The sequence below is a fragment of the Pungitius pungitius genome, chromosome 14 (assembly GCF_949316345.1).
Source record: "Pungitius pungitius chromosome 14, fPunPun2.1, whole genome shotgun sequence".
Classification (NCBI taxonomy): Eukaryota; Metazoa; Chordata; class Actinopteri; order Perciformes; family Gasterosteidae; genus Pungitius; species Pungitius pungitius.
The window spans coordinates 14,610,438-14,632,030 of NC_084913.1; the positions used below are offsets into that span (position 1 = coordinate 14,610,438).

The 21,593-nt window shown below is 45.7% G+C and overlaps 1 protein-coding gene across 2 annotated transcripts in view; it reads right to left on the minus strand.

The window, feature by feature from the left end:
- Positions 1-4,501: 4,501 nt before the first annotated feature.
- Positions 4,502-21,593, minus strand: part of alk (ALK receptor tyrosine kinase) — a 265,070-nt gene continuing 247,978 nt past the window's right edge. For both annotated transcript variants that reach the window (XM_062557175.1, XM_062557174.1), the window contains exons 18-29: positions 19,469-19,624; positions 18,406-18,519; positions 16,249-16,435; positions 15,563-15,653; positions 15,108-15,172; positions 14,895-15,024; positions 14,593-14,690; positions 12,446-12,538; positions 8,504-8,605; positions 8,085-8,219; positions 7,201-7,291; positions 4,502-7,066 (exon numbers count right to left, since the gene is read on the minus strand). In XM_062557175.1, coding sequence (XP_062413159.1) covers positions 6,005-7,066; positions 7,201-7,291; positions 8,085-8,219; positions 8,504-8,605; positions 12,446-12,538; positions 14,593-14,690; positions 14,895-15,024; positions 15,108-15,172; positions 15,563-15,653; positions 16,249-16,435; positions 18,406-18,519; positions 19,469-19,624 — 2,324 coding nt within the window. In that variant the 3' untranslated portion in view covers positions 4,502-6,004. The remainder of the gene's footprint in view (positions 7,067-7,200; positions 7,292-8,084; positions 8,220-8,503; positions 8,606-12,445; positions 12,539-14,592; positions 14,691-14,894; positions 15,025-15,107; positions 15,173-15,562; positions 15,654-16,248; positions 16,436-18,405; positions 18,520-19,468; positions 19,625-21,593) is intronic.

The window sequence follows — 21,593 nt, forward strand, 5'->3', positions numbered from 1 at the left end:
TAAAGTAGGGCTGGGACTTTAGCGCGTTAATTACGATTAATTAATTACAATGTGAATTAAGATTCATTAACTACACAAAAAATAACATTAAACATTTTTTACGCATTTTTACACTTATTTTTTGCACCGCGGGACGTTTCTCACTGGATGAGTTTTGGCGGACCGATTATACTGGAGCACCAACTAGCGTTCATGACTTCAGACAACAACAAACCACAGTGAACATGAACGAAGAAGCTGACGAGACCGTGTCGGTTGGCCCCGTGAATGGGAAATCTTGTTATAATAAACACACGGATGGAAGCGTCGATAAGAGCGTGGTTGTGTGCAAGCTGTGCAACAAGGAATTCACATCGAGCCTCAAGTATCACCTCAACGCAAAACAATTAGCAGCTAGCGTGGACGTACGAAGACCCACACCCAACCCACACTGCACCAGATGACTGGTTTAAGGACCAGGGTAACTAAGTCCACGTCTGAAAAAATAACCAATGTTCTGAATGTACTTGAAAGTATTGGTCTACTTAGAAAAACCTAGTTTACAGAAGGTCTACTTACCTATAGGCTACCTGAACTTCTGAAAGTACTATATTTCTACATATGCTATTTCTACACTTGTCTGCTGGAATTGGTTGAACAAAAATAAAAATCCTTGTGAAAAAAATTACTTCTCACTGTTCTCAGGTCAAATATTCATGCAATTAAAATGCGATTAATTTTGATTAATTTATTACAAAGCCTCTAATTAGATTAATATTTTTAATCGACGCGTGGCCCTAAAATAAAGATACCAGTCTCTCAGTGATTTTGGGAGCAGGACCAATAAAAAAAATTAAAATTCTGATCCAAATGACAACGGCAACAGCACACTGATTACCTTGTATCTTTCTGATTGCCACCCAATGTCTGTAAAGTTGAAGGACGTACGAAGAGATGTTTGCTGACCTCGATGACCTCGTGCTCGCTATGGAGGGTCCGCACCTCAAAGCGGGGAAAGTGATGCACGGCGTGTGGTAAGGAGCCAGTTGCTGCCGATGGAGAATAAAGCTGCAATAGCTTGAGCTCATTTTCAAGTTATTAGGGAGATTACATTTGCTGAGTTTTATCAATTCTCAGCCGCAGTGCTGTTGAATTGTTTTTGCAAATAGTGTGAGGGCGTTTCTAAACAACTTGTATATGCTAATGAGAAAGTGGAGCTCTAGTGGATAAGCAAAAGGCTTCTGAATTCCGCCTCGCTGCATGCAGCTGTGACCGGACAAATGGCATCCTTTGGTAAATAACTGATATCCTGTGTCATAACTTATTGCTGTTTGATGCCCAAACTCCTACTTTTTATTGAGACGGTTCGTTATTGGTAGAATTAAATGATGATGGCAAAATCTGAAACCCATTGTGCATCCTGGCGCGTTAAGTGCTTAGCTGCACCATCAGCACTTTGTGCTGCCGATGCCTGATGGGAGGAAAATGATCTTAGTGGGACCATGTAGAGGGGCTCCAGCGAGCTCCTTAACAGGATGGAGAGCAGCACGGCCACAGGAACCCGGTTTGCTTTCGCTAGCAAATCCATACGGGCAGCTGCACGAGCACATGTTTACAATGCAGGGATAATCCTGCTGGGTCTCCTTTCACCCTGCCACGGCTTATGTGCAATCATGACCAGCTCACTGTACATAATCCTCTGTATTACCAAAGTGAGCTGTAATGGTTTGACACCAAATATTGATCCAAAGTGATTTTATTACTAAAGCACAGTTCAAAGCGTCTCCCACTAAGTAGAGAGACCCCGATGTGAATATAGGGCCGTAAAGGTGTAAAAATCGAACAAACACTTAATGTTAAGATGCTCGTCTGGCCGGATCCTAACCTCCTAAAAACAGAAGAGGTTTCCTTCCCATCATAAGCACCTCGTGTGTTCAGTGCAGCTGGACACTGTGTTGCAGGAGTTTGGAAGCAGAGGCATTCAAGTGCAAACAAGATGAATTTTCTTTTATTAAAGAGACAACGGTTAAGACATCACGTGACCCTTGTTCATGGACGTCTCTAGCCACGTGTCCTGCAGTTGTTTATCCTACAATTTATCCTTTTTAGCTTTTTAAGTATTTTGTTTGCCCTAGTTGGCATTTATCAAGTCACTTAAAATGGGTGGCTAGCCCTATTATTAGATGTATAAGAATGCTATAACGAAAGCACACTTACAAACCGCTTTTCTGAATATGTCCCAAACAGACAGGACCAATTATAAGCCCTAAGCCCGCCTCTAATGATTTACAGCCAGACTCTATGCAGTAAGCTCACATCTCATATTCCTATTCCTGCTAGTTTAGTATGCATCGCCAAAAATCATCATCCGACACAATGTGGCTGCGCGTGAATCATCTGCCGTGGTGCTTGTCATGCGACACGTGACTCCTCACAGTAGTGAAGGGTGAGGTCCGCTTAGGGTTGGGTATCGTTTGAATTTGAGCGATTCCGATTCCGATACCGATTCCTTGTTTCGATTCCGGTTCCCAGCGATTCTCGATTCCGATTCTTTTAAGAGGCAGGGTCAAAAAAGTTTAAGTTTAAGATATTTTAAATGAGCTAGCTAACCAAGGGTCTTTCTAAAGGAAATAGTCTGACCTTCTCCAATGTTAATTCTATGAACTTTTTATTAACTTTACTATGAATTTCTAACAGGGCTGTTTTCAACTACAATATGAATATCAAACTATGAACTTGAATATTGTATAAACATTATAAATAACAGGGGTACACTTTCACTTTCTTTATTTTTGAAACCTCACAAAAACACATTTACACGTGAGTGTATGATACTGCAGGTACTTAAACGTTACTTTGCTCCCACTGATGGACGAACCCTTGGAATCAGAGGAAGAGGCAGCGCGTCAAACACGGGGCACACGGAGGGGGGGGGGGGGGGGGGGCGCGCAACTCTCCCAACCTCAAATCAGGGACACTTTCGCTGACGGGGGGCTGCTGGCGGTCGACGCGGGGAGGGCTAGTACAACCTTTTTTTTCCTTTGCAGCGCCAGCCTCACTGCTCATTTTAACAGATAGGGCCGCTCCGCTCGGGCCACCCCGCACCACCGCGCGCACTCGTCTGATGCGTCGCAACTTCACAACAACCGGGAGTTTTTTGCCAAGTTTTCGGTTTGTTTCGAAAAGTGTAACTACACTTTGGACCGCCGACGCACGCTACACATGTTCGATCGCGCTGTTACGCCAACACTTCCGGTGGACGCTTCTTCGTTGGTGTTCAGCGGTTTCTATTTCCGGTCGGCGCCGGCGGACTGAGAATCGAAACAAGGAATCGAATTTTAAACTTTTGAACGATACCGGGTAAATCGCAAAGCTAGTTCCGATTCCATTCGATTCTCGATTCTCGATACCCAACCCTAGGTCCGCTCCAGGTGGGACTCCCGCCACACCTGATGCCTCCTCTACTTTAGGGAGGTTGGTCCTCAGCTCTTCCACCAAAGTACCTTTACTCGATGCTGAGGGACAAATGTCTGTGGCCCCTTGACCTGCTGACAGGTGGACAGGACGAGCATGTGTTTAGCAAATATTACTGGGTATATTCCACATCTCAAAACGACAAATATTCAGTTATTATTCATCTATTACCGTTTATCTTTTTTTGTGGCTCCGCCCCACAAGCCTCTATTGGCCGGCCGCCACTGTCTTTCATAAACCTCTCACTGAGCTTCTGCGTTTATTGATCCTTTATACATTTTCGCTTATGTTTGTTCTGTTGGCTTTTATTTGGATGGCTTTTCTATTATTATGGTTTATCTTACTTTATTTCTGTGGTGGGGTAAACAGAAACGTAAGGCTATAATAAATCAAATCTGCGTTGCAGCACTGCTGGTAACTTACAGAACAGCCTCAAAAACCTTTTCATGACTCCTAGTGGCAGCTAAAGGACGACTGTCATGCTGAGAGACAACAGGACAAATCACCACGGACCGGAAGGCCACTTAATAGAGAAAAGGGCTCCATCTCCAATATTCAAGATAAAATCAGGATGATTACAATCATACAGATTCGTCAACTCGCAAGTTCTCATTTTTAAAACACTTTGTGAGACAGCACTAGTTTTATTTTGCCACAAAGAGAATGGATTTACAAATAATACGCTCTAGAACAAGTGTTAATGAAGCAATTTGAGAACGTCAGGGAGACTCCGACCTTTGCTTCCTGTTTAAGTGTTTGTCTGAAACGAAGCGCTAGGTTTAATATTGGGTTCATGAGACCTCTAGTTTGATTTAGGAAGCTTCGTTGGGTCAACAAGTTTTAAAGCCATCGCCAGCACACTGATAAAATCTGGCATTGTGCAGCCACATTACTGAGCTATCATGTCACAGTATTAGACCACCTGCAGTTTCTGTGTTTGATGAGCGTTTTTTAAGAGGGAATCTCCCAATTACAACGTTCTACTTCAATTAATCTAATTAAGTTGGCCCCGGTCCCAAAGAGTTAAGTAGACAGACAACTGCAAAGCGGCTATTATATAGTAATTTATTAATTTTGGCGAATGTCTTCTGAAGGGCAATTTACAGCTTTTACCAGAGCCAGAGTACAATACTTTAATTACAACATGTACAGGTGCAGGTTGTCTTTTCACATCAAACAATGTAGGTGAACTGTGGCTGGACACAGAATGAATGCGTTAAACACACCGCTGACCAAGCAAAATACTTTTTTTCATTTTGCCCGTGTTTGACTCGCTCCGGGCCCACAGGAAAGCGTCTTAATGGGTCACTGAGCGTCATGGCGGCTCGTAGTCACTTTACACCAGAAACACTAACAGGATTGCCAAATACAGTCAAGCAAAAGCATTAAAAACAAAAGAAACCTGACACTTTGTCATACAACCTAAATGTCAACTGTGTGTGTGTGATTCCCACGTGGAGTGAAACCTTTAACCAGGTCTCATCTGTATTCCACCACAGTCCACCTATAATAGAAAAGATCAAATATGCAACTGTTGGAATGTAGAGTGCTGTGAGCCGGCCACGATTCAGCAATATCCATGTTTCTATATCCTGACAAAAAGAAGAAAAAAAGCGGATTTATTTATTTTTTTACAATAAATGAATTAAAGGTTATTGAAAAGAAATGGCTCAAATTCACTGTACAAAGCGTTCATTTAACAGAACGGAGTTGTGAACAAAGTCTGCAGAGCGGCGACAAATTTGGCCTGCGTTTAATCTGTTAGAATATCACTAGAACATATTTTCACTAACATGTGTAGAATATTCCACTGTAGAGTTCTCCTTAAAAAACACAGCTCAGTTCCTGCTTCACTGTTGTGTTAGGGTGGAAAATGTATATTTGGGTGGGTGGGGGCTATTCGTCTCTTATCTTATTACCAAAATAAATTCACTCTTAAAGAAAACAAAAGCCGTTGATGTAAAATGTAGTTGTTTGGATTTGAAGAAGCATGAATAATTCATAGAGCCACTTCCAAATAATAAATAAACAAGCAGGCAAGCAAACATCAACAAACACATTCCCCCGTATTTTTTTTGTATAAATGTCTCTGGCAATCCAGTGTAAAATCAGTGTGATGCGAGATCTTCCAAAAGGACGTGTAAGAAGCAGCGTGACGCCGTGTGTCTGGACCTCCTCAGAGGATCCTCCTCCACGTCCTGTGCCATAAACTCTCCATCAGGTTATTTCTTACTCATTTGATCCTCCAGCATTGAAAAAATACATTTTTTTAAACTCTTTAAACCAGCCTTCAACATTTCCCCATTCTTTTTTTTTTTTCCGATGTGCTTTAGCATCCTTTGGGGACTGTTAACTCACCTCCAGGTTTCTCATGGAAAAGCCTCATGGATCATTCAGCTTTTTTTTTTCGTGAGAAATGGAGGAAGAAACTAAAATGGCTGAACAGAAGGAGTGCTGTAAAAGCGCCTCTGTCCCGACACGCTGTGTCCTCTCGTGTGTCCCAAACACGCCAAAGACGGCTCTGTAAATAACCAGCGGCACAGGCATGGGGCTAAAGCACAGTGGCGTTGTGGCCCTCCATCCTGGGCAGCCTGGGGTCCTGTACGGTCCCCATGGTGACTAGCAGTGGGCGGCTGTCCTCGGACAGACCCGACCGACCCAAGGACACCGAGGCGGGAATGGAGCCCCCCCTCTGATGGGCTGCTGAGGAGGGCGTGGGGAGGCCCTGCTGCGCCCCTGAAGGAGGGGCGGCCTCCAGCGGCAGGCCCTGCTCTTGGTAGCCGTAGCCGATGTTCCCACAGGGGAACCGCCTCAGTCTGTAGAGCGGGACGGGGGGCAGGGTGGCGGAATCCAAAAGCAGAGGTGCCTGGCCAGCGGGAGGTGGGGGTGGGGGTAACAGAGGTCTGCAAAGCCCCTGCTGCTGCTGCTGCTGCTGCTGATGGTGGTGGTGGTGGTGCAGCAGCTGGAGTTGATGCTGCTGCTGCTGCTGGAACTGCTTGTGCTGGTGCTGGAGACCAAGCGCCCCCGCCACCTCGGCCACAGTCCGGCCCACATGCTCCTGCCCCTCACCAGGCACCCTGCCTCCGCTCCTGCATGCCCCCCCCACCCCTCCCTGCCTCTCCTGCTGCTTCCTCTGCTGCAGGAACCACGAGCCGTAGGTTGGGTTCCAGAGGCTGGAGTTCTTCCCGTTGTGGCCCTCTTTCTCCTGCGCGTGGCCCTGGGTGAACGCCAGGTTGATATGACCCCCCTCAAGGCCGGGCGGAGCGGCGACGTGGGACCCCTTGGAATTGAGTGTGGAGTTGGCTGTTGAGGTGACCGTGTTGGTGGTCGTCATAGTGATGGCGGTCTGCGTGATGGGCTGCTGGTTCTGGTGGAGGTACGGCTGTGCTTTGGCCTCGGATGCTGTGCTGGTTTCCACCACGTGCTCCCCATCCCTCCGGCTGTCCTCGGTGGGATAGGAGGGGGGCGGCGGAGGAACATTCCCATCAGGCACCTGTGCATTCAGCTGCACGGTGGGTTCTGAGGAGTCGTCAGGCTGCATGGGTCCTCGCTCCTCCTCCTCCGGGATGGGCCCGTACTCTTCAGGCAGGGGCATAGTCACCACATCAGGGTCCTGAAATGGGGTTGCAATCCAAAAATCTGAATTGTATTTTTTAGTTGTATCACTGTCACTAAATCAAATCAGCAATTTGAAAAAGGGTCATTTTCACATTGCAGGGGCCATAGTTCATATAGGAGCTTAGTTACCTGTAAGCAGTAGTCGATTCTCTCCAGGATGGTGGAGAAGTTGGGCCTGTCTTCAGGCTGATGCTGCCAACTCTGAGTCATTATACGATACCTGGAGACAAGCACAAGCTGAAATCATTTTCTCCAGCTCCAGAAAACAAAGGCTAAGCAGCACCCCCTGCTCATTTTAATTAATGCCAGATTTAACTTATTTTGAATAAATGTCTCCCCCCAGTTTGAGTGATTGTGTTAAATGGGTGATGCTGAGAAAAGGACAACAGTCCTGAGGTGCAGCTTTTAACTGACAACGTGACTCAAACTGTAGCTACCACTTGCATTAATCAGCGTCTCCTGCTGTGGGTCCGTTTAACAACTTTAAAGTGAACCACGGGCCACGCACACAATGCTCCATGAGACGAGTAAGCTGCAAAGCCGTGGCCAACAGGTGTGAAAATGTGCTTCTGCCCATGTACGGTTTATAATAGTTGGCAGTAGAGGCAGTAAGAGACAAATACAGCGTTACATGGAAATGTTTTCTAAGCTCCCTGTCAGCCTCCCACAACGTCTTCCAAATTGGGAGGCTGGCATGAAAGAAAACTGTCAGGGGCCCAAACATTTCCTTTATGCTCCGATACCAGCGAATCATCAGAGACTTTGATCTTTGCCAATCAGACGGATGGACACGTCTGCGGTTGTCCAGGCAGTTCGCCCTGACACGTGTGCACATACACAGACGTGTGCTCACAGACAGAGGCTTAGTTTTCAAAGATTCCCAAACTGCGTGTGCATCACGTGTAACTGAGCCTCTTTCCCCCTCTCGATGGAGAAGCTTAATTAGACCCCATGTGACCGGGATGGTGCAGCCTGGGAACGCATTTGGCATCCGTGTGCACCGCTGCACTTACACCGGCCCGGGGCAGTTCTTTGGAGGGTCCATTCTTCCACCGTTGGTTACGAACTCCAACACTTCCTGGTTACTGCGACTTGGATATGGCATGTAGCCCAATGAGAAGATTTCCCACAGCAGGACGCCAAACGACCTGCAGATGATGGACAGGCGGCAGATTAGTCACAGGGAGGGGACAAGAAGGACAACCAGGCCATAACCTGAAAAGCTGTGAGGATGAGAGCAGAGCACGGGAAACGAGATGGAGACCAGACGAGGAAATGAGCGAAGGAAAAGCTCATTTGGATCCGGGGGTTAGAGGTTAGAGGGCGAGGGGAGGTGGAGTAAAGGAAGGAAGAGCACACTGCCTGAGTGTGAGATACAAGAGGTGAAGCCACAGTGAGGGTTAGCTTAGTGTCACTGAGCAGGGATTCTCACCACGTGTCTGTTTTAGATGTGAAGATCCCCTCCATGAAGGCCTCCGGTGGCATCCACTTCACAGGCAGCATGGCGCGCCCCCCCTTCCGGTAATAGCTCGCCCTGCGGACACGCACACACATTTCAGAGCTGGATGACTAACCGGGTGTCCAATAATGATATTCTGTTTTGTTCGCCCACATGTCATCAAAAAAAGAAAAAGATTGCCTAAAGTAAGTCGGCGTCTGCAGTTTGCAACACCGTCACCATGGCAACAACACTGCCCTCAAACTCGGAAGGTAAAAAAAAAAAAAAAAAAGTCTAACGTCAGACAATTAAATCCAGGCTCATCAGTGTCTGTATCGGTTCTGTGATCTAATCACAGTGTCAGCTGCTCCTTGAATAACTCCATCTGACTGATGGCTGACGGCGATGGAGGTGACCTCGCTCTGAGACGGGCTGCGGAGGAGTGAATCCCGTCGCCCCAAGTGATTTAGTCATAAAAGGAGTAGTTTGCAAACATGGCAAGTGCTTCATAATAAATAAGACGATATAATAGGCTATAAACACAGGTTGTTGACTGGAAGGTTGCCAGTTGAAATCCCCGGTCTTTTGGGGAAGTATCAGAAGTATCAGAACCTGCTGCTGCCCACGGCTGCTCAGGAATAAGGAGCATGATCACAGGTGGGACGGATGAGAAGAGAGCAGTATGCTCAGTTGGCGTTCTCTGGACAAATAAGAGTCTAAAACAAAAAAGAAAACTACGGAAAAAAGAAAATAACGGCCAACAAATGAAAATCAGAGCGGCAAAGAATAGAATGGCTTTGGTAAATAATAACAATAATTGCATGACCCCAAAAAAACAAACTAATGGAATTTTGTCATTTGCTTTTACTTTAGACTAGTGCTGTCAAATATAAATATTTAATCATGATTAATCGTATTTATGTCCGTTTTTTAAATTAATCACAACTTATCGCAAATTTGAATTTATTCTATATGTCCCTTCCTTTATTTTTTTCCATTTTAATGCTTCCAACATGGAAAAGTGGACCAAATATATATATATATATATATTTTAAAAAAAAAGGTTAATCTCATCAAAATGTGTTTGCATTAACGTTGTTAATTACGCCTTTAACTGACAGCACTACTATAGACATTACATGTCACTTAGCTGACTTACAATAGGTGCATTCCAACCATAACGATACAAATACAGAGGAACAAGAAACTAAAAAAGTACAACTTCATCAAAAAAGCCAATTTACAACGGTATCAAATCAGGGAAAATAACAAGTCACACTGATCGTTTAACTTCAGAGGAGCTAGTAGGGACTATTATGTATGATGCTGTCAAGCTAGGAGAGCTGAAAGGGAGGTAAATATACTTAGCAAAGCACTGGCATAAGACATTAGCCTCGAACAAAATGACACATGCAGCGAGGCAGAGAAAGCACTCACTAGTTGAGCTGTTTGCTCCATAGATTAGCCGCAAACCCGATTCCCCGCCCCTAATCTATCACTGAGATTAGCACCATCAGTTCAGTGCTGGGGATCAATGGCCCCCTCCATGTCCAGGCCTACTACACCAAACACCAGTATTGCTTAAGGGAAGAGTGCTTGTTTTGGGGATTGTACGTGATTACATGTTTGAAAACATCTCTTATTGTCTCAGTGTATTTGTGAGTTAATGCTGTCTGAAACACGACCTCTTTAAGACCCCCCCTCAAGTAAGCACCCAAACAAGGGAGGAATGATGCAATTGGGACATAGCACTTGCTGCCACATCATGACACATTGCACCCTATTGCTCATACAACTGCTGCACAAAGGATTGTGGGTATGAATATAGAAAAAAAGCATAGTGGTTTGCGTTGTGTGATTTCTGACTGGATGTAGTAGGAAATACTAATTTCCCTAAAATGCCAGATGATATTTAACTTGTGTACACTTCTATGCAGTCAGTTATCTGGGAACGATGATGGAATTCTTTGGAAAGGTCCACGGATGGTAAAATGTAGCGGATTAGACTGATAATCCCCCTATCAGTAGACCGGCCTCTTTCCTCAGCACGGGCTTTATGGACATATTTATGACTACTGCTAACACCACCAACACAGGCTGAAAGCTGAGCTGCAGATTAGCTAAGCTTAAATACAGTCCTCATAATCTATAGCATAAATAGAGGGGTCTTATACCTGTGTGTGTGTTAGAGATGCATTAGAGGCAAACACTAACAGTAAGAGACAGCAGGAGAAAGATATCAAATGTGTGCCCTAATATTTGTGTCTGTCCTTTGGCGTGAATGTTTTCATTGTACCTTTTCCAGGCTGGTATAATAATAAATGAGTGTGTGGTCATTTGATGCCACTCTCTTCTCAAAGCCCAGTGAGTTAGTCTTCATAGTGGCGTCTGTGTACCTCAGGATGATTACTCACCGGCAGCCTTTGTTTACAGCTGCATCACTGGTGTGTGTGAGCCTGCGCGTGAGGCTCTGTGAGGGAATTTGTGCACGCGAGCGAGCGAGAGAGAGAGAGAGAGAGACCACGGGACACCACGAGCGAGTTGGCGTGTGGCTCAGCTCTCGGGAATATAAAAAGATGACATTAAGCCTCATCCTGGCCCCTCACTGTGACGCCCGTCCACCACCACGGCCTTCATAAGCCTCCCCGTCACTTGGCGGGAGGGCCACAAGGTGCAACAGCAGACGTAACATAACAAGGCGTAGCGCACCAACCACCCAGCCCTCATCCACCCCTCCGACTCACAACAGTAAGAAGAGACTAATAAAAGAAGGCTCCAGGCTGAGAGATGGCACCTGGAAAACTGACATCAGCAATTAAATCAAGCGCTCCTAACACGGCTTCCGAGGGGCATTGGGCCGCGTGCTCTGAGAGTGACTTTCCATCAGATGAGTCCTGAGTGCTGCGTCGACACCTATGCTGTCCATACCTCCCCTGCTCTAATGTCTGACCAGATGAAGGCTTTGGGAGATTTCCCTGCTGGATTCTACAACCATTTAAATGGTGGGATTTAAAAAGTTCGAACAGAGAATGATGGGATGCCGTCGGGGCTTCAGGTGGGCTGATGTAGATTAAAAGAAGGCAGCAACAGGACATTGTGATGGAGAACGATTCATGAATTAGTTGTCTGGACTTTACAGCCCAGAGAGCAGAGCTGACCCTTTCCATCAGATGTTCTCATATTTTGAACAGAATAAATGCGCACAGCCTATTTACACTAAAGGGATTAAGGAGCAAAAAGACTGTCTCACTAGATTGTGTTATTTCATTGCTGTTTGGGGGGGGGAGGGTTTGATTTGTCACATCCTGGGATTGAAAATTTGTCGATGCACAGAATTTGATGCTCAGAACGCCTCAGTCAAGGAGCGACTGTTGAGGAAACCGCGGTAGTTTATTTGTTGAAATGGGTTTAGACGACCCAGGTTGGTGTTTTGTGAGTGGAACAGAGACTGATGCTGGGTGCTTTCACTCCACTTAAGACGTACCAAGAGAGGGCAGTGAAAGCTTGTGATTAAACGGTACTTTAACCATAACATTTCCACATTAGATAATAATAAATGTTAAATATTCAATTGGGGTGCGTTTGTATGCCGTGATTAATAATGGTTGGTTAGGAGAGCTACAATAGTTCTCTCTGTTGCAGCCAATTATTGTAACAGTAATGAAATGTTCCTCAGTGCAGCGATGAGGCCCATTAGGTGTCGATACATCACTGCAACACAATCACTATTTAAATCCTTGGTATTTATTCAGTGTAAATGTCGAACAAAAGTCATTTGATTCTCACATGCCACACAATGTTCTGTTTGAACAACACAGCCTCACTAGATGTTCCCCCTCATATCTGTTTGTTCCTTATTTTTCAGTTTGATGTGAACTCCCTTATTTAGACTCGGGCGATCGAGCCTGTTGTCTTACATCATTCATTCAATCGTACCTGTAAATATCTCGAGCCATCCCGAAATCCCCGATCTTGGCGACGCGGCCCGGCCCTTTGCAGGTCAGCAGGCAATTCCGAGCTGCAATGTCCCTGAAACATGAGCAAAAAAAACACTGTCAGGGTCTGGAGCTTAATACAATGCCACCAAGTGTACTGTGTATAACCGTGAACATTCACTCTGCCTCTATAAGAAGGCTCCCTGTACGGCACACCTACAGACGCCCCGCTGTTGGATCTGGAGCTCATTGGCACTGCAGAGGTGAGCTGTGTGTCGTGATAGCTCTGCCCACATGGTGCATCCAGGGACAAGATTGAAATGTTCCACAGTAATGGCAGGTGGAGCAGGGAGGAAAATTCTGTGTGGTTTGTGTCTGAGAAAATACAGTAGTTCACACTGCAACCTCCAAAATAGATTATGGAGCCCACACAGTCCCCCCCAGCGTCTAACTGTCCTCCTATGCAGGGACGTAACTCACTGTGACACTGTATTGAAACGAGATGATGAGACAGGGCTGTTTGGGGATGTGTAATGACACAATGACGATAAGGTGATAGTTCTGACTGATTTAACCTCAAGGTTTAAAGACAGCCGCCAAAAACGTACTAATGTGGTACTACTTCAAGTTTGATATGACATTGTTTAGTATTTAGTGTGTAAGCCCTCCGATGACTCTGTCCTTCTTGGACAGAAGCAGTTTAACACGTGTTGGCTGTGCTCAGTTAACAAACCAGCTACAGAGAAGTTGCCATCTCACGAGGTGATGTGGCTAAATGCGAGCTGTGGTTGTTTAATGGATGGGAAGAATTCATGCATCCGATTTGCTTTTGCTTGGCAAGTAAGAGCCCTGAAATGCTGCAGTAGCTGTCACAGGGAGGGCTTTAGGGAAGGACACAGTGCTATTGAACACTCGGTACTAACTGCAGTACTTTACAGAACCATCTCGGTTACCAGTGTATTTTAACATCCCAGCTTTTAATGAAACTACCCGACTCCAATGTCAGAACCAGAATGTTGTAAAGTGAAGTAACTTCAGTCAGTGGCCCAATGCTACTTCTGACTGTGCTACAGGAGGAAAGCACCTTGGTGTGGTACTTGGACCAGAATGCAAAGTTTGATGCTGTTCAATGGTGAGCTGAACCCAAGCTGTACACCAGGAGGTAAGGGCTAAGTGGAGGGCAGAGGAGACGCCGTCCTATGTGGATGTGTTGGCTCTGTATGCAGACTGGGGAGGCACTTTATGAGGAGGTTAAAGCAGGAACAAATGGCGCCAAAGGGCGTATCCAGCGTGTTAAAAGGTGATGCGGAGGTCCTGACAAGCTGCTGCCTTCGCCGAGTTGGTTGTGAGAGCGTGTCGGATAAATATCACCGCAGGAGAAGCTTAGAAACACACAGAACCGGAGCACGGTATTCTCAGACAACATTAAACGAATGGGAACACATCACAGGTCTCATCATCCAACCCGCTAATCCCTGACAAAAAGCTACTCATCCGCCTGCCCTTGACTGAGCCCGGGGTCAACGCCCCTCCATACAAACTGAAATGAGCCTGAACACGGGTCTGAATGCAGAAAGGCAGGCTGTATAGAAACCCACAGCCTGTGAAGACAAGTGGGCCGTTAGCTGGACTGATGGGGCTCTGCTGCGCCACGTTAGCGCAAACGCGCTCCAAGAGGCCCTGCTTGTCATTCTCAGGATGTTCAAAAGAGACATGAAGGAGGAGCAATGCCCTTTAATTGTCTTGATGGGATTCCTGTGACCATTTCCCCTTTTCCGACATGTACTCGACTTTCCATACAAGCCAACCATGAAGGAGATTTTGGCAAGAACCTTTCAAGACAATTTTTTTTAAATTTATTTTTTCGGTCTTTCTCCTCTGGTTCACCAGCAGCTGTATAAAATGGACAAAGAAGGACACTAGTTCCTTGGATACGGGCCGTAAAAAGGCAAGCCGGCACCCCCATCTGGCTGCTCCGATGCTGAACTCATCACTCGTCCTTTCTGCTTGAATCCAAAAGGCAAAAGGCATGCAGAGTCCATATGTTACGCATGGATGGGCGCCCTCGCCTCATCTGTCCGGCTCGTTTGTTTGTAGAGCAGCGGAATGCGGCCCATCCGCTCATCGTTTGTGCTAAATGTGGAGTACCTGTGTATGAATTGGTTCTCCTCCAGATACTGGCAGCCCTTCGCGATGTCTCTGGCCACGTTGAGAAGGTCCACCATGGTCAGACTGGACGGGTGCTCCTGATCAAATAGATAAGAAACAGAAATACCCAGAATGCAATTTTAGTGAACATATCAGACGCACACATTGTGGTTGTGAAATGAAATCTGAAAGAGCCCACTTAGTGAGAGGCTCAACGACAAGAATAGTTGGAGCGAAAGGTGGTTGAAATAAACAAATAAATAATGCACTGTGCGAGGATCATGTGCACATGGGCGTCTCACCAGCCGGGGCCGCGTCTCCCTGAGGAAGGACTTGAGGTCTCCTCCGGTCATCAGCTCCAGCAGAATGAACCTGGGCATGGCCTGCAGGCTGACTCCCACACACCGCACGATGTTCTGGTGGCTGAACTTGCTGCAGGGATGTAAAAGCAGGATCAGAATGCTTGGTGGGCAGTGTGTTTGGGACATTGTCGGTTTATTGTTTAAGGGGCTCACCTGATAATCAGAGCCTCCATGAGGAAGTCCAATTCGTCTTGCTCAGAGCAGACCTCAGGAAGGGTCTATTGTAAATACAACACAATGGCATTGGTAGAGGTTTGATTAATAGCACCAATGACTGGTCACGCCCCCGTCCGCCTCTCACTCCATTTGACCCTCACTAGTGCACAAAACCCAGGGAGGCAGTAACTCATGCCCGCTCCATATTAGATTATTATGCCTGAAGCATATGACCACCAATAAATAACAGCAGTTATTACACGTTGTATCCGGTGCGTCTCCATTTAGTTTTTTTGCCATTAAGTCTTTAATTACAAATTCTTATCCCAGGAACAGTGGTTCTTAGTACAAAAATATAATTAGTTCAGACGTCCCCGAGGATCTAATTTGGTTCAATCAAAGATTGAACTTGACAAAACAGGAAGAATGAGTATTGATCTGAAGGTCGTCACCTTGACTGCCACTTGCAGGGGGCTCTGTTCCCCCGGTATCGCCACCGCAAGCCCTTCATAGACCTCACCAAAAGCACCGTGACCCAGGCCCCTGCAGACACACAAACATTTGTTATTTACTATTTCATTAGGATTGAATTGATATTGAGCTGAAGACTTTGGCAGCAGTACAACATGTCCTTAAAGAACCAAGTACTAGGTAAAGCAAGGAGAGCAAGGGCACAGCCTGCAGATCATCAGCAAATCCTCAGGGATAAACTTTGGATTTCAACCTTTGCAGCCATCTAACTTGATCAATGGCATAGAAAACTGCAGAGAGATATTCATTGACAGAAAAATCCTTCATCCCAAAGATTTGGAACTAGAAAGATAAACGTGCAAACGTCAAGACAAATGAAAGATTGAGATACATTAATATTGGAAAAAAGAGCCCTGCAAAAATAACTTTCCAGCCGCTGGGATGACTCTTTTAAAAACTTGAATATTTCAGGCTTGATTTAAACTTCATTATACTTTATTTACGACTCCCTCTATTTAAATAGTCGGCACGAGTGAATTTACATGTCAATTGCGTTGAAATGCTCAGTTTGTCATGTTCATTCGAGCCAGAGACGCACGTGTCCACAGTGTCTCCATGAGAGACGAGGTCACAACGGTCTGTGGACCTCTGACCTCGGCTCTTGTACCTGGTGAGGGAGATGTTGCGGCGCGGCACTTCCTTCAGGTCGTTGACGGACGCCGTCTTGCCGGCGAAGCAGTAGTTTGGGTTGTAGTCGGTCATGATGGTGGACGCACGCAGCTTGCTGAGCTTGCAGTCCGGACTCTGCAGCTCCAGCTGAATAGACTGCAGCTCTGTGTGTTTACGTCTGTACACTGAGGGGAGGAAAGATGATTGAGAGAATGACTAAAGTCACTAAACAAGCTTCTTCAGTAATGATTCTTCTGCTGTTACAACAGCAATTCTTTTGTGAAGAAGTCCTCTCAATCTGCAGTCATTGGACTTTCCAATTGATTCACAAACACAATGTTTCCTGTGTAAGGTGAAGGAATCCCACATGTATGGCTGCAGCACGTATAAGAGCCAGACAGGCTGCGCCTCCTCCCATCATGTCATCAACAAATCACTTTCATGTCCTAGGCCGCTCTCGTTCTCTCACACAACCGCTACCTGAGCGCGGAAACACATTAGTCCCTGGGAGAATTGTTTATGTGTGTCTGCAAGGAAGTTATTTATTAACCACGTGCTTTCCACTGGAGGAGCGCTGTCAGCCGCCGGCTGAGCAGCCATCCATCATTAGCGCATTGCATTCATCAAGGAGCTATTTCCACACCTGGTGCTGCTAATGTGTGTGTGTGTGTGTATGGAGGAGATGATGGCCAATGAGTGCTCGTGTCTGAGTGTAAGAGCCTCATGTGTGCGTTGGCCATGAGGTTCCCTTCAACAACCTGCTGAGGGCCGTCTGAGAGGGGCCAGGCCCTTCAGTGTGTGTGTGTGTGTGTGTGTGTCAGAGAGGGAACACGTGTCCTACACACTGAACGCAGAGGCACAAAATACAAATACTAGGGTAATGTAAAACATTGAAAAAGTACTTGATAGTGCTCAAGTACTGTGAGTAGAAGCAAACCCTTCAGGTCCTGAGTGTATGTTTAGCACGCTGTCATCCACATGGAGGGTTTCTAAATACATGTGTGAATCCAAATACTTTCATCATTTGGCCTCTGTACAATTGGAATGAAACAATGGAGATGTGCTTTGAGTGCACACTTTCAGTTCCAATTTGAGAGAATTCCCATCCAGGTGAAGGATTACAAGACATTTGATACGAGCTCCTTCACTTTTGAAAGGACCAAAAGTAAATGGACAAAGTAAAAGCAACCAAAGCAAATGGTCACTTTAAATATTGAAATCCTTCCTGCTTCTTCTGTGAGCACTTCCTCATCAGCTTTTGCACTGTGGAGCGCCATCCAATGAGTCTGGAAGCACTTGGCTAAATATGAGCAGATTTCATTGCCAGAATTCATCCTGCTGCTTTTGTCAGCAGTCACATCATCAATAAATAAATACGAGGGAACAAGTTCCATTAGCAGGCGTACATGCACACGCCTCTACACCACCTCCGGCATGCTTCACTGATGAGGGGCATGTCTTTTTTACAGGCTCACCACTGGTTTACATCTTGTGGTGAAGTCTCCTCTTGATTCACAGTTGTTTTCCTTGGTCTTCTGGGGCGTTTGGTGTTGCTGAGCTCACCAGTGCTTTCTTTCTTTTTGTGAATGTTTGATTCTTTAGCCTAATCATGGCTTGCTTCACTGGTCCTATGACTGAATATTTAGAGTTGACAGCCACAGATTCCAAATGTAAATCCCACAGTTGAAATTAACTCTACACCTTTCATCAGCTCCTTGTTATTGAAGCAATGAGGGGAAAACACAAACCAGGCCACGGAACAGCATGAGCCAATTGTTTATTCATTTTGGGGACCACATAAAATGTCTTGTAAACCCTACACCGTTTACCTGATATGGAGGTAAATACCCTCAAGCTGCAAGTCTGGTCAAAGCACATCTTAATTGTCTCATTTCAAATCCAGTTGTTGTTGGGAGAGCGTCATCATATCAGTTAGCATTCAGTTTATCCAAGAACCGCACACATCTCACTGCATTATGCATCATTTAGCTTGATAGACATAATAATAAGTGATATTCGAAATATATGTGGATAACTTGATGTAATCTGTATCCAAATACAGCATCCAGGAAAGACTGGATGAGGTTAAAAAAAATATGATGAACGGACATTTGACTAAAACCAAGCGTAATCCTTCACTACCCTCGTGACTTACTGATCATGACCCCGGACACAGCCAGCAGCAGGGCGGCGATGAGGGCGGAGGTGCCCACGGACAGACCAAGCGCCAAGTGGGAGAGAGTCGGCTGTGGATGCAGCGAGGACCCCACTGTAAGACAAGGGGAAACAGCAGCGCCCACAGATGTTATCTTCTCCCCGAGGAGTGTTAACATTCACATCGCCGCTCTGATCCCCACTTAATTAATGATGTGAAAGCGATGACACAACAGAGCTTAGGAGCAGCGACGGACGGTGCATGTCAATTCCCTCTTCGGGGGGGGGGGGGGGGGATCTCATTACACTTGTCTGTGCGAAGGGGAGAAAAAGGAATTCTGGTGGTGAGATTGTGACCTTTTATGACCTAGCGTCATAGAATAAGCTATTGCTTATTCTATGACAGATGTGCAAATCACAGTGCAAGGAGAAGCTCTAGGTCATAAAGATATCATTGAAATGGTAATCGCCCCGTTATTTTGCTTCACATTATTAAGTGACATTCTGCCACATTAATTCTTTTCCGATCTACATTCATGCGCTCAGGATTCATCTGAGATTACAAATCATAATTGAAGGGGCAAGTGAGAGTTTGGTCTACTCTGCTTTGTTGCAGTTTAACCAGAGAGAAGACACAGCACACGTGTGAATACTGATTCTGCTTTTAGGGTTTAAATGGTGTAATGCACAGATCCAGATGCAGAGCAGCCCATTATGGAAAGCCATCAATGTACTATGTGCCCACACCAGTACCCGGGTTACCCCGCCCAGATGAGAAGAGAAGAGCTTTTATCTACACAGCAGCTAATACTGTTACAGGTGTATCCATTTTTCGTAGTAAGGGATCAATCATTATTATAAATGATTAAGCCACAATTAAAAAAATAATCTCTACTCAGATATAGATACCCTTAAGTCCAGAGCCTTCCAGACTTAATTACTTCTGTAGAGGAATTCATAAACTGCTCACTGAGTCACGGTCAATTACAGGAACAATTAAGTCCTTCCTGCGGTTAGATAAATTCCACAGAGAGTAGGCTCTTTCCTTTGTGTACGTGCCAGACCTGTGGCGTTGTTGCAGGACACCCCGTTGGGGTCCAGGACCAGGTCTTCATCGCAGTAGCACACGATGCCGTCCATGGTCTCGTGGCATTCGTCGCTCTCACAGTGGCTGCAGTTCTGCACCGGACTGATGATCACCTCGCCGTCCCCGTCCATACCTTCTCTCACACACACACACACACACACACACACACACACACACACACACACTGTCAGTCACAAGGGGGCACACTTGCAAATCTTCACGACCTCACACCTGCTTGGTGTTTTGTGACTCAAACGGTGAAAACTATTCTGATAGTTCCAATCAGGTGTATGTCTTCAAAGCGAGGTGTTGACTAAAGGTGAAACCATCTGGGTAAGGTTTTTATATCTGTAAAGCAGCACTGGAGCTAGAAGTGCATCCTATCGGTGGTGGAGCAGTGCACAGCTGACATGAGTCCCATCAGGGACAGGGCTTGGCGGCAGCAGGTGAATGCAGCCAGCGAGCGACCTCGTGTGCTGCTTCTCCCACCCCCAACCCGGCGGATGTACTGATTGGAGCTGAAAGTGAGTTCATCAGCGGTTGATCTGCAGGGTTCTTGGCTGAAAAACAAAAACCCTGCAGACTCTGCTTTCAAAGACACTTTGGTGTCTCGTATAGCCCAAAATGTTGTTTTACAACATTCATAACTAAATTCAGCTCAAAAATAAACAGCTTTCTGAATTATAAACTACAGCAAGCCCAAGTGCAGACCAGGCCATGGTGAATAAGTAATGCGCTTGTGCTGTTTAGTAAGCAAAGCAAACGCACTCATCTGCAGAATCGCTTTTTTCCTCATCATTCTGTTATCAGCTTTTAACTGCAAATACATAAATTTACCCTAGAAACAGTTTAAAGGATTCAAAGGATGAATACAAATGTCTCCAGTGTGAACATGTGTGTCTCAAGTAAACACGAATATCCATCCACACCCACACCCACTAGTGAGTGGGTGAGCTTCTCTGGGATGTGGATCTTGAATACTCCTTTGTGACACAGGAATGAGGAGGCTGGCCATGGAATGAATTGTACAAATATTTCTTATAGTTGTAAGGTATCGGCAAAACGGTTAACGGGGGGCCTTAAAACAAATAAACAGAAAATGAAACAATAACACAAAACAAGTGGAGAATGTAGTTTGAATTACAGTTCAAGAAAAAAAAAAATGGGAGGCTACTTTAACAGGACTACAGTTTGTTTCTGAGGTTTTGCTATGCAGGGTATTGGTCAGGCAAGCGGTTCGGGCTGAGTGGGGGGTTGGGGGGGGGGGGGGGATATCGTCCTCTCTGTATTCTGGACAAGCCGCCTGTGTCCAGTGGCTTAGGGCCCGGTTGCCCGTGTCCACGTTAACGCTAGGATTTTTTATCCTCTTTTCAGCTTTTCCAACAAACATGGCAGGGTTGTTCAGCAACACCTGCTGCTTTTTGAGCTGCAGAATGTGCACTTCAGGCTGGGGGGGGGTGGGGGGGGGATTACCGGCGTAGCCATTCGTGATTACAAATTCAAACAGCAAAAACAATTGACCCTCACCTTTACACAGAGGATGTGCTTTCAACACAGCACATTGCGGATATTACTTATTGATAGTCAACCCTTTGTGGGATATTGATTTAAGCCTTGTGTAAAATCAGAGTCAATCTAGCCAAACTCCCTCTCTCTTTTCATGTATGTAGTTGAATTCACAAACCATATCTGTACAAGATGTACAGTCGGATCCAGACAAAACATTTCTGATGGTAATCTTTACTATCTGTCCCATAATACGACATTTTCTTGGTCACAAGGCTAAAAGAAATGGGATGCTTCAGCTATTTGGGAATCTAGCTGAGCACTCCAAAAGCTCAGCATCAGCAGCTTTAGTGAGAAAAAGGGAAGGAACAACTGTTTCACCGGCCACAATAATAACGTGTGCTATGAAATAACCAGTCACCATTTCAGTTGGATTCTCAGCTGAGAGTCACTGAGGAGTTATGACACGACTTGGATGAGAAGCTGAGGGGTGGGAGCTGCTGGTAAAGCTCAATGGGAGAGATACAGATGCGTGCGTTTCCACACACTAATCCAAAAAGCACTTCAATTTCTATTTCCTGTTCCCCCTATTTGTC